Genomic DNA, 17,068 nt, shown 5'->3' with positions numbered 1-17,068 from the left:
TGACTTCATTCATCAGATTGGACGCTTATTAAACATCTACTGCATGCAAAGTTCTGTACCAGATGAAGTAGAAGGCAGGTAACACTGCCCCGGTGTGGCTTATAATCGACCTGGAAATCTTTCCAGAGTTAGGTAACAGACAGAAAACCTTCCTCATTCTCAGCTGTTATTTTGGAACAGAGAATTTCACAAAAGCTTTGTCTTTATGAATAATAAAATGTTACACACTGATAAAAAGTATTCCAGAAACAAAACACATAACACCACTTTTTAATTTTAGAAAACTGCCATTGCTCTTATTTAGAATGCCAGTGTTTTCGGAAGGTTCAAAACACTGAAGTTACAGACGATTAAAAAAACATTGCCCTGTTACAACTGCTGCTTTCCACATGGTCCTCGTTCATAAAGTTTTTTAGAGCAAAGTAAAAATGTTCTCTTGAGCATAGCAAAAAAAAAAATTATATATATATAATATATATATTTTATATATATTATATATATATTTTGTATATATAACATATATATATATATGTTCTAAGCTAGTATTTGATTTCTCTTTGGGCATTACTCTTTAATGATTCCTAGCTTCTGGTGGCCACGACTGTGGGGAGCAGAGGGCAGGGCCTTGGAGAGAGCCTGTGCTAGTGAGTTGTTGAGCTGGGGCGGGTTGTCTGAAATATATTCACAGAGGATAGGCATTTCCAGTACACTCTTGTACACAACTGTGTCCCGGCTGAGCGGATTGAGAGATTGAGCCTCAGTTCTTCCCCATGGAGTGCTGTTTCTGGAGATGACAACTCTTCACCTTTCTGTTCCTGCAGCTCATCAGAACCGGGTGTCTGCGATCATCTTCAGCTTGGCCACAGAGTGGGTAATCAGTACTGGCTACGACAAGTGTGTGAGCTGGATGTGCACGCGAAGCGGGAACATGCTCGGGAGGCACTTCTTCACGTCCTGGGCTTCGTGTCTGCAGTATCCTTCAGAGCCACGGACCTCTCCTTCCCCCGGCCTCTGCTTCTCGGTGTTTGGTTCTGAATCTCATCCCAAACTGCTAATTGAGATCTAAAGACTGAATGAAACCTATTTAAGTTTGGGCAAAAGTAATTGTGTTTTGTTTTTTTTTTTTGCCATTGAAAGTAATTGCAAAAATTGCAATTACTTTTGCACCAACCTAATACATATTTCACCGAAAATCCAAGAACTTCCATATTTGCTTTTCTTGCTGTAAACTGGGTTTATTAAAAATAATAATGAAATGAATTGTTCTCTGCTGGGAGGTGCTGTAGGTTTTTAATACAAAATTGTGGAAAACCCAGGCCCATTAATGCAAACCCTTCCTCTCACGTCTTTGCGTTTCTAATGGAAAGACTTTTTATTGTGTGAAGAAAGGAAAACAGGAACTTGTCTTCTAGTAATTGGTTATTTGCAGACTCTGTAAGTGTATATATTGAATATTCAGGGTTTATAGCCTTGGGGTTTGTTCCTAAATGGGCTACAAGGAGTTTTACACAAAACTTTTGCTTAATGCTTTTTTGTGTGTGGAGAGGACCCATAATCCTTATAAAACTCTCAAAGATGGCTCAGGATCCCCCAAAGTGCTGAAAATCACTGCCTAAAAAATTCCTGCTACTACATGGAATTTGCTTCCTGTAGAGCTCGCCCTTCCCTAAGAATCTCCCTGCCTGCTGTGTATCTTAGTGATGGCAAGATCAAGGTTATCAACAACAGGCAGACACCCCGTGGTAGTTTCTCTCTCAGAGTTGAATGTCTGGCACAGTAAAATTCCATCCATTGAAAGCCTTTCTTTACAATGTTTGCTACAAATGAATGCACAGCGTGAGATATTTAAAATAGTACCGTATACTTTAGGATCAAACAAGCAAAAAATACTCAGATACAGTGTGTGCTACATAAGCATTTTTGTTATGTGCTAGGCCTCTGATAATGGATTTGTAGAAAATGACACAGAGTCACAGTCATGCCCTAGTTTACCGTGCTCTTTTTGACTGTGTTTTGGAAGAGTGATAGTTATCCTGTTGTAAATAGCTTTCATATTATAAATACTAGTTAACATGTTGTGTATAAATTTCTGGTTTTCCAGAAATATCTATGGCCACAAATTGAGAAAGTAATGAGTTGTGACCAATAGTTAATATATTTTCTAAATTTAAATGTACTACCGCCACAAACAACTGCATTTTGGATTATTGAACTATCCACAGTAATTTAAAGTGAATCATCCTCTTCATTTATAGCTAAATTTTCTAGGCCAAAAGAAACATGGATTCATGTCTTGTATTTACTGTCAGATTTGCATTATTTCCAGAGATATTTCATAAATAACCATTACGTTTCAGAGCTTTCTTGCTGTTTTCAGTAGTTGGCATTCTTTTCTTTTCTTTTTTTTTTTTTTGGCTCTGTCACCCAGGCTGGAGTGGTGCAGTGGTATCATCTCAGCTCACTGCAACCTCTGCCTCCTGGGTTCAAGCTGTTCTCTTGCCCCAGCCTCCCAAGTAACTGGGATTACAAACGTGTGCCACCACACCCAACTAATTTTTTGTATTTTTAGTAGAGACGGGGTTTCACCATGTTGGCCAGGTTGGTCTTGAACTCCTGACCTCAAGTGATCTGCCCACCTCAGCCTCCCAAAGTGCTGGGATTACAGGCATGAGCCACTGCACCCAGCCCAGTAGTTATCAGTTTCACTCTTTGACACTTTATTGTACTTGATTATGTCTACTTGTTTTTGTGTGTGTCTGCACTACCAGCTCTTTTTTCATTGCCAGTTCCTGGGATCTTGCTTGATATAGTAACAGGCACTCAATGAGTTCTTGTTGAATGAATGAATATAAACTTTCTCAGTAATAACAGCTGTTTTAATGTTTACCTTCAGTATTTACATATTGCATGATTTTCAGTTGGGTATTTCCTTTTTTGTTATAGTTTTAGGTATATGCTTATTCTCTTTAAAATGCATGTTTTCTAACTTTGGAAACTAACTTTGACTAATGCTCGTGTCTCTCTTATGAGAGGATTTTCAGGTGATTTCTGTTCTACATCCTTGACTGCTTCTCCTCAGATATGACTTTGACACTCAGTATGCTTTCGTTGGTGATTGTTCTGGGCATATCACCCTGCTGAAGCTTGAACAGAACACGTGTTCAGTCATCACAACCCTCAAAGGACATGAAGGTAGGCTATAATATCACCCAAGAGTGTTTTTTGCCTAACTTGGGCATTCAAATTCAGTTCTCCTCTATGTGGATTCATGAATGCTCTGTTCCTCATGATCTGTCAGATTTCATTTTGATTGCCGGATATGGGATTCAGAGTGAAAACTAAGCGAAGGTGGGGTGATGGGTTCATTTCATATTGTCAAAATCCCTTCTAAATTGCTTGTGTGGATAATACTTTCTATGTTGCTTACCTTTTTAAATTAAGTTATGGCTGGCACATTGGTTCACACCTATAATCCCAGCACTTTTGGGGGCCGAATTAGGTGGACCACTTGAGGCCAGGAGTTCAAGACCAGCCTGGCCAACACAGCAAAACTCCCTCTCTACTAAGAATACAAAAATTAACCAGGCATTGTGGCACATACCTGTAATCCCACCCCTAGCTATTTGGAATGCTAAGGCAGGAGAATCACTTGAACCCAGGGGCAGAGGTTGCAGTGAGCCGAGATTACGGCACTACACTCCTGCCTGGGCGACAGGGTGTGAGACTCTGTCTCAAAAAAATAGAAATAAAAATAAAATAAGTTATCATGTTGACAAGACCTTTAAAATTACTTCTAACTGGTAAAACCTTTGGAAGAGTTGTTGTTATTACTTTAAAAATATTTATCAGTTTCTAAGCCCCTGAGCAATACAATTAGTATTGTATTAGATAAATACAATTAGAAGGAATGTGTGGGCTGGTTCAGCCTCTGCTTGGGAAACCTACCCTGCGTAGGCACTGAGGGGAAAGAATTATTGGGTGGAATGTCATTTCTGTAGTGCAGTGGGTTAGTGAAGCTCTGTGGAGGGGTTTTTAAAGTCCGTTGATTGTATGTGACTCGCCACATACACACATGTAATAAAGAGGTTTCATTAGATGCTATATTGGGCCATTCTTGCACTGCAATAAAGAAATATCTAAGAATGGGTAATTTATAAAGAGAAGAGGTTTAATTGGTTCGTGGATCTGCAGGCTGTACGGGAAGCATGGCACCAGCATGCTTCTGGTGAGGGCCTCAGGAAGCTTATACAAAGTGAGGTGTGAACAGGCACATCACATGACCAAAGCCAGAGTGCGGGTCTGGGGGTGCCAGACACTTTTAAACAACCATATCTCAAGGGAGCTCATTTACTATCTCAAGGAGAGCACCAAGGGGATGGCACTAAACCATTCGTGAGAAATCCACCCCCATGAGCCAACTACCACGCCCCACCTGCAACACTGGGGATTAGTTTAACATGAAATTTAGAGGCCGGGCCCGGTGGCTCACACCTGTAATCCCAGCACTTTGGGAGGCTGAGGTGGGCAGATAACTTGTGGTCAGGAGTTCGAGACCAGCCTGGCAACATGGTGAAACCCCATCTCTACTAAAAATACAAAAAACATTAGCTGAGCATGTTGGCGGGCGCCTGTAGTCCCAGGTACTCAGGGAGGTTGAGGCAGGAGAATCTCGTGAACCCGAAAGGTGGAGGTTGCAGTGAGCCAAGATCATGCCACTACACTCCAACCTGGGTGACAGAGGGAGACTCCATCTCAAAAAAAAAAGATAAAAATAAAAATATATATATATGTATCTCAACGAAATTTAGAGGGGACACATGTCTAAACTGTGTCAGATGCTAAGCTGTAATGGATTGAAGTTTTCATACCGATCACAAGATCAAATTCTGATATGTGTCACAAAATACAAGCTTTGAGGCCCTCTGGTTTATGGAGAACAGGGGAGTTGCTGAAAGAATTAATGATGAACTTATTTATGACCATAGTTAGCGTTTTAGTTGTAACAAGTTATAATAAATGTACACTGTGCTTTCTATGTAATCTATTTAGGTGAAATAGAGTATATCAAATCAAGGACCCTGTAGGGGAAAAGAAGAAAAGAGAACAGCAAGTTAAAATGGATTTGGGCAGGAAAGCAGAGGCCCGTGAAGAAACCACTTTCTGTTTATGACTAATTCTCTCATGACCCCCAGGCTCGTCAGTTTTTTCAGGGTTGCTAAAGGCAGAATGGGTCTGGTAACTACTTAGTAGTTTTCATGTTGAAAGACCGTATTTATCTGCTTTTAGGCCTCTAACTGAAATGGATGGCACACAGATTACACAGGGTCAAAAGTCATGTGAAACTAACCCCTGAAGCCTTTGCAGAATATTTCTTTGTTTCTACTTTTGTTCTGTTTTTGGAAAGTGTGTGTGAGAAAGTAGTTTCTATTTGCTTTTGAATATGGCATCATTAATTCTCTGTATACCTACCAAAATTATTATTAGCTTGTGTGGCTGGTTCAGTTTTACTAAGTTGATAATGTTTTTTCTAGACAAACAGCAGTCGATGAACAGGGAAAGGATCTACTGAAAGATCCACCTGTATGTAGAAAGAAAGATTTCCTCAAGGGTTTCAAATTCGATAAGTTAGCCAATGTAAAGTATGAAATGGGAAGTTCAGATTTTTCACTTAAATTACTTGGCATAATTGTGTAGTGTACAACAGACTTTTTTCTGTGGTACTTAATTTTCTTAAACATAGACATCTTGGGGTAAAACACCTGAAAGGTTCCAGAGACCCAGAATAATCTAGATTTTTTATCTTGTGTAGGTTGGACACAGTAAACTTTACTGGTTTTTCTCACTAAATATTACTAGCATTTTTTTTTCCCAGTAACTTTTTCTGAACATTTCATATGTAAGCTACTTTGTAATTTTTGGCACAGAACAAGGAAAAACTTCTTTAAAAATCTTTGTATTCCAAGCAGTTTTTTTTGTTTTTTGTTTTTTGGGTTTTTTTTGAGACAGAGTCTGCCTAAGCTGGAGTGCAGTGGCGCTATCTTGGCTTACTGCAACTTCCACCTCCTGGGTTCAAGCAATTCTCCCTCCTTAGCCTCCCGAGTAGCGGGGATTACAGGAACCCGCCACCATGCCCAGCTAATTTTTGTTTTTTTGTGTTTGTTTTTGTAGAAACAGGGTTTCACCATGTTGGCCAGGCCTAGTCTCGAACTCCTGGCCTCAAGTGATTTGCCCTCCTCAGCCTCCCAAAGTGCTGGGATTATAGGTGTGAGTCACCATGCCCAGCCCCAAGTAGTTTGATGCACAACTGAAAATTCTAATCTTACAACTGTGGATAATGGTGCTGTGTCTCCTGTATGACTCATGATGGCATGGTTGAATGACCCGTTGTACACCACGAAGGTACCTTTTTGCTTGAAGACTCAACTGATCCTAGTTTGGTCTTCAGCTGTCAAATGTGTGCCTCCTGATGTAGAGTTATATTTTACCTCTCCTCCCTCCCCTCTCCCCTGCCTCCCTCTCTCTCTCTCACAAATCCCTAGGTAGTGTCACCTGCCTCTGGTGGGACCCTATTCAGCGGTTACTCTTCTCAGGAGCATCTGACAACAGCATCATCATGTGGGACATCGGAGGAAGAAAAGGCCGGACGCTCTTACTTCAGGGCCATCAGTGCGTGACCGCCTGTGGGGGTGGGGAAAGAATCCGAGTTAGTGGGGAGCTAGTGAAAGGCATTAGTAGTCTGATAACACTTTCTGCAAACCCCACCTTCTAAGATGGCAATTATCATTGATAGCGCTCAGTTCACTTTTAACTGCTTTCTGTCAGCCCCAAGTGTCTGATGTTTAGTAGCAAAACAATAACAAAACACGAGTACAGGGCTTTCTTCCTTCTTAGTCCAAAGAGCACTTGCCACTTTCTCTCTTAAGGAGTCACCCCGTTGAAATATCTGATTAAGGCAGGCATAGAACAGAGATGCAGGTGAGGATTTTGACCATGGAAGGTTGCATATAACATGATGCTAAGCTGTTCTTGAGCTGGGAGCCTAACTTGTTTTTTGTTTTTGGTTTTTTTATTCTAAAAGATACTGAATTGAGAAATAATGTCTAGTTTGACAGTGGAATTCACCTGAGTGATACCATTGTATATTTAGGACCTTGCCCTCTATCCCTGAAAGAAAAAGAAATACCTCTTCACCCCGCTTTCCTTTCTTTCCTTTTTGGCTAGACTGCAGCTGTTACTGTAATCACAGTCAAGCTGAAAATTAGCTGAGGAAACATATTGTACACTATAACAGGCCAAGAGCTTGTTTCCTTGGGCATCCTAAAGGGCAGTATGACAGGCACGCAGGCGGGACAGAGGTCTTCACCCCATCTGTGTGTGTGTCTGTGCACACTAGCGATCTTTGTGGTGTTGGACTCCTTGTTCATATGAATTGTGTTCAGTAAGGGTGTTATACCTCCTTTGTTCTTTTTTGTTTCTGAACAAATAGATAAATCTTATGCATCTGAAAGGGAAATCATGGTGATTGGTCCCGAAAACCATAGCCCTCATCAAATCTCTGGCCTACAATTCTTAATGACTGATTTGAAAGTAGTCGTATGTTTTATAGAAAGTATCATTCTGTATTATGAGTTATAAAATGCCAAGTAAAGTTTATACTAGAATTCATTTTACCATGCTGGATAGTCAGTGGTAAAATACCACTTGCTGGTTTTAATGAGGAGAACGATTTGAGCCTAAATGAGATAATTCCCGTGTTTTTCCACATGGAGACAAGTGACTATTGTGTGTGCTGTTTGCAGTGACAAGGTGCAGTCGCTGTGCTACCTTCAGCTCACCAGGCAGCTCGTCTCCTGTTCCTCGGACGGCGGAATTGCAGTGTGGAACATGGATGTTAGCAGAGAAGAGGTAAGAGACAAGGGCAAGTCCAGGCCGAACGGGAGAGTCCCCGCCAAGAACCTGGCTTCTTGGCTTTTCACCCAGTGAGCTGTAAATGCCGGTCCAGGTGCAGACAGTCCCAACTTCCCCTTCTGCTAATGGGTTATTTCTGACAAGGTCCTTTGTGTCATTGTGCACTGCTTCCTTCCTCTACTCATTTGAGAGTTTCTACCAGTGACATGCAGTATATACAATCAGCATTTAGGCTGGTTCTCAGCCTTGAGCAATACACTGAGAGAACACTTTGAGACAGATTTCTGGCATATCCAGGGATCTGGACTGCACAGAGGTCCTCTGAAGCACCATTGTGGTCCCGTAGCATTCCTGTAGGAAACCCTGCGGTAGGCATTAGTGACTGCTGTCAGGGACGTAGCTAAACACTTGACATGTTTCTAGGAAAATATATTTCCATTGCTCTGCTCTTACTTCCCATTGAGTTCTAGTTCACTGAGGCCATGTCGATATAGTATTCTTTTCAGGTGGCCTAATTTCTAACTTGGTGGGCCACTAACTAGTTGTGAGACCTTACTTGGTTAAGTGCCTTAATTTCTCTAAGTATCTGTTCCCTCCTACATAAAGTGGAATTGTGGAATGAAATGACTTCTCAGTTGTCTTCCAGTTCTTTAGACAGATAGTCTAATTGTCTAAACAATCTCTCTCTCTCTTTTTTTTTTTTTTTTTTGAGACAGGGTCTTGCTTTGTCACCCAGGCTGAAGTGCAGTGGCATGATCTTGGCTCTCTGCAGCCTCAACCTCCCAGGCTTAAGCGATCCTCCCACTTCAGCTTCCTGAGTAGCTGGGGCTACAGGCATACGCTACCATGCATAACTTGTTTTTCAGTTGTTTTTTTTTTTGGTAGAGACAGGGTCTTGCTGTGTCATCTAGGCTGGTCTCAAACTCCTGGGCTCAAGTGACCTTCCTGCCTCAGTCTCCCAAATTGCTGGGATTATAGGCATGAGCCACTGTGTATATCCTCTTTTTTAAATATTTTGAAGAATGCTGCAGTGAATACTCTTGACCTTGTCATTGTGTGATTGATCAATTATTTATTTCAGACAAATTTCTGGAAATAGACCTTCTGAGTCCAAGCATATATACATTCTTAAGGCTTTTTATAGATGTTGTCAAATGATTTCCAATCAAGGTTTCCATTCTCGTCTCTGCCTGCACTGGCATTATCTGTCTTTTCTAAGTGGCATCTATAACTTATGATGTTGTTAGCAAAAAAAGTTGATTCCAAAGAAGATTTTAGACCATAAGGGATGTTAATGACTTACAGTTTAACTTTGAAAATATTCGTTGGGCACCTAGAGGGTGTCCGTACAGTCGGGAAATGTAAGTGAATTTATATAATAAATGGTTTATTGATATTGCATTGCAATACCTACTATGTTGTACGGCATCACATGATCTGTTCAGGATCCTGTCCTTTATGGCAACATGTTGTTCAGTGTGCTGTGCAACATTGTAACAGACATTTTACGTTGATGCAGAATTCCCACCAATCCCTGCACATGTGTCTGCTTTGTGTTGTCTCTGATTCTTTGTGAGTCTGATTCTCATTAATTAAACCTTCATTTTTACCATATTCCAGTAGAAGTAATGAAGGGGACTTTCGTCTGTTTTTTTAAAATGGTGACATTAGTCATTTACAGACTTTATGGCTACCGTACACAAAGATACTTGCCACAAGAAATTTGTAATCTAGTGGAAGAAATAGACTACCCTATAAATAATAAAATGCAATCCATAATCCAGAGACTTACTGATTGTGAGACTTTTTTTGTAACTTTGTAAGACAAGTCAAATAGAGGAAATTTGGATTACAAATTTCTGGTTTGTATCTCTTTTTGAATTTTCTAAAAAATATTTGGTAAGGCTTAGAATATTTTATTATGAAATGCAGATACATTGGCTCAATAGTATAGGATGTGGCTGGCACAGTGGCTCATGCTGTAATCCCAGCGCTTTGGGAGGCTGAGGTGGGTGGATCACCTGAGGGTCAGGAGTTCGAGACCAGCCTGGCCAACATAGTGAAACCCAGTCTCTACTAAAAAATATAAAAATTAGCCAGGCATGGTGGTGGGTGCCTATAATCCCAGCTCCTTGGGAGGCTGAGGCAGGAGAATCACTTGAACCCAGGAGGCAGAGGTTGCAGTGAGCCGAGATCATACTACTGCACTCCAGCCTGGGTGATGAGTAAAACTCTAAAAAATGTGTGTATGTGTGTGTGTAAAATAGGATGTATAATACTATATTTTCAAAGGTTTATTTGAACTGTGTTTTATGTTTATCAGCTACTAGTTATATGCACCAAGAACAGCTAGTATACTGTTCTGTTTCCTGGCTCTTGGCCTATTGTTTTTCAGTCTTACTCTGAGAGAGCAGAAAACTCAGAGAGAGAGAGAGGCTGTATTCCCTGGATGATGAGGGGAGGAGACCATTGGTGCCCAGCACTGCTGGTGGCTTTCCCGAGGGTTTCACAACTTAGATTTTTAACCTGCTGTTTTTATCATTGGTAAATTCTTTTAGAAAAAGTATTTAGAAAGTAGAAGTGGGATTCCTGCCTTCGAAGTGCATCGTTGTGGAGTGTATGTCTTTTTTTTTTTTTTTTTTTTATACTTTGAGTTCTAGGGTACATGTGCATAACGTGCAGGCTTGTTACATATGTATACTTGTGCCATGTTGGTGTGCTGCACCCATCAACTCGTCAGCACCCATCAACTCATCATTACATCAGGTATAACTCCCAATGCAATCCCTCCCCCCTCCCCCCCCCCCCTGATAGGCCCCCGGTGGGTGATGTTCCCCTTCCCGAGTCCAAGTGATCTCATTGTTCAGTTCCCACCTATGAGTGAGAACATGCGGTGTTTGGTTTTCTGTTCTTGTGATAGTTTGCTAAGAATGATGGTTTCCAGCTGCATCCATGTCCCTACAAAGGACACAAACTCATCCTTTTTTATGGCTGCATAGTATTCCATGGTGTATATGTGCCACATTTTCTTAATCCAGTCTGTTACTGATGGACATTTGGGTTGATTCCAAGTCTTTGCTATTGTGAATAGTGCCACAATAAACATACGTGTGCATGTGTCTTTATAGCAGCATGATTTATAATCCTTTGGGTATATACCCAGTAATGGGATGGCTGGGTCATATGGTACATCTAGTTCTAGATCCTTGAGGAATCGCCATACTGTTTTCCACAATGGTTGAACTAGTTTACAATCCCACCAACAGTGTAAAAGTGTTCCTATTTCTCCACATCCTCTCCAGCACCTGTTGTTTCCTGACTTTTTAATGATCGCCATTCTAACTGGTGTGAGATGGTATCTCATTGTGGTTTTGATTTGCATTTCTCTGATGGCCAGTGATGATGAGCATTTTTTCATGTGTCTGTTGGCTGTATGCATGTCTTCTTTTGAGAAATGTCTGTTCATATGTGGAGTGTATTTCTATATCTAGGGAAAGAAAAAATAGTCCCATCAATCAAGGCGTTTCCTGTGTGCACAATTCACTGCATCTGTAGAAGAGATAGGAAGGCAAGTTGTGTCAAAAAGATGCATTATTTTTAGTAGATTTTTTTGTTTGTTTTTTAATAACTGAGAAAATGTATTGCAAGGATAAACAGGCTGTAATCTATAAGGTTCTGACCTGGCCTTAGGGTTTTTTGGGCTTTTTTTTTTTTTGAGGCAGGGTCTAGCTCTGTCACCCAGGCTGGAGTGCAGTGGCAAGACCTCAGTTCACTGCAACCTTCGCATCCTAGTTTCAAGTGATTCTCCCACCTCAGCCTCCCAGGTATCTGGGACAACAAGCTCATGCCACCATACTGGTACCTGGCTAATATTTTGTATTTTTAGTAGAGAGGGAGTTTCACCATGTTGACCAGGCTGGTCATGAGCCCCTGGCCTCAAGTGATCCGCCCGCCTTGCCTCCCAAAGTGCTGGGATTATAGGCGTGAGCCACGGTGCCCAGCCTTTAGGGGTTTATAGGACTTTCTTAGACTAGGGCATAGAGGATTGGTCCCAGATCCTCTAGCTCTGCAATGCTTGCCTGGAATTTCTCTCTCCCCTGTCAATACTAACTGGAGCATTTACTACCCACTGTGGCTTCAGCCACTATGCTGTCGAGTTGGAAGCAGATTTGCCTCCCTGCCAGATCATGATAAGGGATCATTTTTTGGAAGTAGGCACAAAATATATATGAGCAAGAAACAATAATTAGAGAGAGTGAATCTTCTTGAAAAGATAACTTTATTTTAAAATTAGTAGATTACAGAATGTATAGCATTTTATATACTAGTGCAATGTGACAAGTACAGCAATTAGTGGTAGTAGAACAATGGAATTTATTCTTGTCATATCTTTGTTCAGATTCGGCAGGTGGAAAAAGATGTGGAAAAGAGAGTAATGCAATTGTAATACCTAATTAGTACTCTCTCTTGCTCTTCTCAGCACAAAACGAAAGCTTCTCCTTAGATAATACGTATATATTAGGATGGCTCATGTTAGCTTATAGTGTAACGCTATATTCTGAGTATTAAACGAAATAAAGTTAGGGTATCTCTTATGTTAAGATATGTTCTAAAAAGCTATTTGTTTCTGATTTTGATTTTAGTTTGTTTTCTTAAATTCTTTTAAGCATATATTTTCGTCAGTGCAACCTCTGCCTCCTGGGCTCAAGCAATTCTCGTGCCTCAGCCACCCAAGTAGCTGGGACTACAGACATGTGCCACCATGCCTGGCTAATTTCTGCATTTTTAGTAGACACGAGGTTTCATCATGTGGGCCAGGCTGGTCTCGAACTCCTGGCCTCAAGTGATCCACCTGCCTCAGCCTCCCAAAGTGCTGGGATTGCAGATGTGAGCAGCTGTGCCCAGTCAAAGTTATATTCTTTCTTAAACCCTTAAACAGAATCATGCTTCCTGAGGCAAGAGCTCAGATCTGTAGGTTGCCATAGCCCAAGACCATGTTTGGAGACCACCACATGTAGAAGTGGATAGGCCTTGTACGCAGAGACTATGTGGAGCATAGGGATACACACAGAGATGCAGGCTGGACTCCTGGATCTCCCCAGGATCTGCGTCTACTCATTGACAGTTGCTTTAATCTTTGAGCCAGTTTCATTGCCTGTAAAATAGGGATACTGTTGCTCTGTATCTCCTAGGACATATGAAAATTAAGTAAAATAAAAAAACATGAAACACTTGGCACATTGCCTGGACTTAGATGTCACTTACTGTATGCCAGGTAGTATTCTGAACACTTAATATTAACTCAATCCTCACAACCTTATGAGGTATATACTACTGTTATCCCATTTTACAGATATATTAGTCTGTTCTCATGCTGCTAATAAAGATATACCTTAGACTGGGTAATTTATAAAGGAAAGAGGTTTAATGAACTCACAATTCCACATGGCTGGGGAGGCCTCACATTCATGGTGGAAGATGAAGGAGGAGCAAAGTCATGTCTTACATGGTAGGCAAGAGGGCATGTGCAGGGGAACTCCCCTTTATAAAACCATCAGCTATTGTGGGACTTATTCACTACCAGGAGAATAGCATGGAAAAAACCCACCTCCATGATTCAATTACATCCTACTGGGTCCCTCCCATGACACGTGGGGATTATTACAATTCTAAGTGAGATTTGGGTGGGGACACAGAGCCAGACCATAACAGTGGATGGGGAAACCTAGGCACAGAGAGGTTGAGTCACGTGCCTGAGAACAGTGCTGACAAGTGGCAGAGCCAGGATTTGAAGGCAAGAGATCTGACTCCTAGACTTGGTGATTATAGCTGTGACTATTAGAAATGAATTGAGACGCTAGGCATGGTGATTCATGCCTGTAATCCCAGCATTTTGGGAGACTGAGACAGGTGAATCCCCTGAGGTCAGGAGTTTAAGACCAGCCTGGCCAACATGGTGAAATCCCAACTCTACTAAAAATACAAAAAAATAGCCAGGCATGGTGACAGGCATCTGTAATCCCAGCTACTTGGGAGGCTGAGGCAGGAGAAACACTTGAACCCAGGAGGCAGAAGTTGCAATGAGCCGAGATTGTGCCATTGCACTCCAGCCTGGGTGACAGAGCAAGACTCCATCTCAAATAAAATAAATAAATAAATAAATAAATAAATAAATATTGAGAATTTAGGCCAGGCATGGTGGCTCATGCCTGTAATCCCAGCACTTTGGGAGGCCAAGGCAGGCAGATGAGTTGAGGTCAGGAGTTTGAGGCCAGCCTGACCAACATGGTGAAACCCTCATCTCTACTAAAAATACAAAAAAATAGCTGGGTGTGGTGGTGGGCACCTGTAATCCCAGCTACTTGGGAGACTGAGGCAGGAGTATCACTTGAACCCAGGAGGCAGAGGTTGCAGTGAGCTGGGATCACGCCAATGCACTCCAGCCTGGGCAACAAAATGAGACTCTGTCTCAAAAAAAAAAAAAAAAAAAAAAAAAATTGATAATTTAAAAATGGCTTATCTGTATATATATTTAAAATCCTTGTTTGAAATTGAGTCACTTGAAAACATTAAAATGTTAGGAAATCCACTGATGTACTGCTTAACAGACATTGCTGGAGATAGAGGCCTTTTGTGTTAAAGGAGTGCTCTGGGTGATTGAAACATAATTCAAATGCCAGCCCCTTATGAAGACAATCACTTTGATGAAAATGTACAGCTGGGCACAGTGGCTCATGCCTGTAATCCCAGCACTTTGGGAAGCTGAGGCAGGCAGATCACTTGAGCCCAGGAGTTCAAGACCAGCCCGAGCAGCTTGGAGAAACCCTGTTTGTACAAAAAATTTGCTGGGCGTGGTCGTGCATCTCTCTAGTCCCAACTACTAGGGCAGCTGAGAGGAGGGAGGATCGCATGAGCCAGAGGTTGAGGCTGCAGTGAGCCATGATTGTGCCCCTGCAGTCCAGCTTGGGTGACAAAGCGAGACCCTGTCTCAAAAAAAAAAAAGAAAGTGTAAATTTAATGTAATTTACTAATTTCTTGATGCAGGCTCACCATTCTGACCACAAATGTTGCATGCGTGTTTCATGATAATACAATTTTGTATCTGTGTAGGAAACTATTTCATGTAGGACTGAGAACGTTTTTCCTGAAACTGTTCTTGCCTTCAATTCTACCCACCTTAGTCCCTTTAATCTGTTATGTCCTAGGAAACAAATTTTAAAAATTTGTGGATCAAACCAGGCCAATAATGTCATAAATGAGAGGCTAAGGGGGGAGAAGATGCAGACATTTCTTTCAGTGATTTTTCTTTTTTTTTAAACCAAATTTTAGCTCAAGAAAAATAGAAAATTTAATCCTCCCTGTGTTTTGGTTGAGAGCAGATTTCTGAATTCCAGACCAGTAAAGTTTGTTTTAAGATTTTTGTGTTAAGTAATACCTAACAGACACTGTGTGGTCAAGGGAAATAGAAAATCCAGCCATTAACTGGAGACAAAAGAAAGAAGTAAATTTCTAAAGCACTAAGCAATAATGGGCAAGTTTGCAAATCAGTTCTTTTTTACACTTAACATTTTTGTGCACTACATTAAACATCGAATTCCCTGCTGCTAAGTATGGGAAGTATAAATTGGAACGAACTTTCATCTATTGTTCTCTTTCCATTAAAGCCTTCATTGTATCGTCCTTAAAGCACATTAACTCTTACTGGAGTTGTTTGGAGATGGCTTAGTGAACACATTTGTGTGCTGTTTTTTGGTCCACGTGACTGCGGTTTTGCGAGAGTTACACTTGGGCATGTCCCAGACGTAAGATTAGGAAGTTATACTTACTTTCCTTCTTCTGGCAATTAAATATCCTGTGCCCCTGGCAGCACGGCCTGCTGCATCTCTCCTAGGGCCAGTGTCCCCAGGTAGTATCCCCACACAGCCGCAGCCTCCATCACCACCTGCCTTCTATTGATCACAGAAACAAAGAAGTAATTCTATATCAAGAAAATATTTTTTCTCACATAGATACACATCTCTTTATTCTTCTTTCATCCCTTCTCATCTCCAACATTCCCCAGTTATTTAAGGAAACCTTTCTTCTATCTCAGCCTGTTTCAGTCTACTTGTGAGTGCCTTCTGCACACACCCCCCCCCAAAAAAAAGACCTTTCTAATGTCTGTTATATGTAGAAATATTTCTAGTGACAGATCCAAAATAAGAAATAGGAAGGCCAAAAGTTTTGATGCAATAGGAGACAAAATGAAGAACTAGGGGCACCCATCATTCAAACCACCAAATATATTAATATGTATTTTAGAAAAAATGTTTTCTATCTATTTTTGTTGCACCTATATAATGTTAAGTGATTGGGGTTAAACAGGCTTTTTTTTTTTTTGAGACGAAGTTTCGCTCTTGTCGCCTAGGCTGGAGTGCGGTGGTGTAATCTCTGCTCACTGCAACCTCCACCTCCTGGTTTCAAGCCATTTTCCCACCTCAGCCTCCTAAGTAGCTGGGATTATAGGCGTGTGCCACCATGCCTGGCTAATTTTGTATTTTTAGTAGAGATGGAGTTTCACCATGTTGGCCAAGCTGGTCTTGAACTCCTGACCTCAGGTAATCTGCCTGCCTCAGCCTCCCAAAGTGCTGGGATTACAGGTGTTAGCCACTGCGCCCGGCCTAAACAGGCTTTTAACAGGTTTGTCTTAGAACTGGGTATAGTTTGTAATTTTTTGTTTAGAGAAATATTTTTAAGTTTTTGTTTTGTTTTGTTTTTTGAAACTGAGTCTTGCTCTTGTTGCCCAGACTAGGGTGCAATGGTGCGATCTTGGCTCGCTACAACCTATGCCTCCTGGGTTCAAGTGATTCTTCTGCCTCAGCCTCCCAAGTAGCTGGGATTACAGGTGTGCGCCACCACGTCTGGCTAATTTTTGTATTTTTAGTAGAGATGGGGTTTCACTGTGTTGGCCAGGCTTGAACTCCCGACCTCAGGTGATCCGCCTGCCTCGGCCTCCCAAAGTGCTGAGATTACAGGCGTGAGTCACCACACTTGGACTATTTTCTAAGATTTTTAACAAATTAATTTTGAGACTGCTTCCTCTGTTTCAACAAAAATGCATTAAGAACCTACTGTGTGACAGGCTGTGGATAGATCAAGATGAATAATACCAAAAAGTAAC

The 17,068-nt window shown here is 41.3% G+C and overlaps 1 protein-coding gene across 2 annotated transcripts in view; it reads left to right on the top strand.

Annotated features, from left to right (window-relative positions):
• The window catches only part of WDFY1 (WD repeat and FYVE domain containing 1), a 71,208-nt gene that overhangs the window by 43,023 nt on the left and 11,117 nt on the right, over positions 1-17,068 (top strand). For both annotated transcript variants that reach the window (XM_021924041.2, XM_009183177.3), the window contains 4 exons: positions 822-972; positions 3,080-3,192; positions 6,540-6,666; positions 7,800-7,905. In XM_021924041.2, the coding sequence (XP_021779733.1) occupies positions 822-972; positions 3,080-3,192; positions 6,540-6,666; positions 7,800-7,905 (497 nt within the window). The remainder of the gene's footprint in view (positions 1-821; positions 973-3,079; positions 3,193-6,539; positions 6,667-7,799; positions 7,906-17,068) is intronic.

This window comes from Papio anubis, chromosome 10 (genome assembly GCF_008728515.1).
Source record: "Papio anubis isolate 15944 chromosome 10, Panubis1.0, whole genome shotgun sequence".
NCBI classification, from domain to species: Eukaryota; Metazoa; Chordata; class Mammalia; order Primates; family Cercopithecidae; genus Papio; species Papio anubis.
This window is presented reverse-complemented; position numbering and strand designations above follow the sequence as displayed.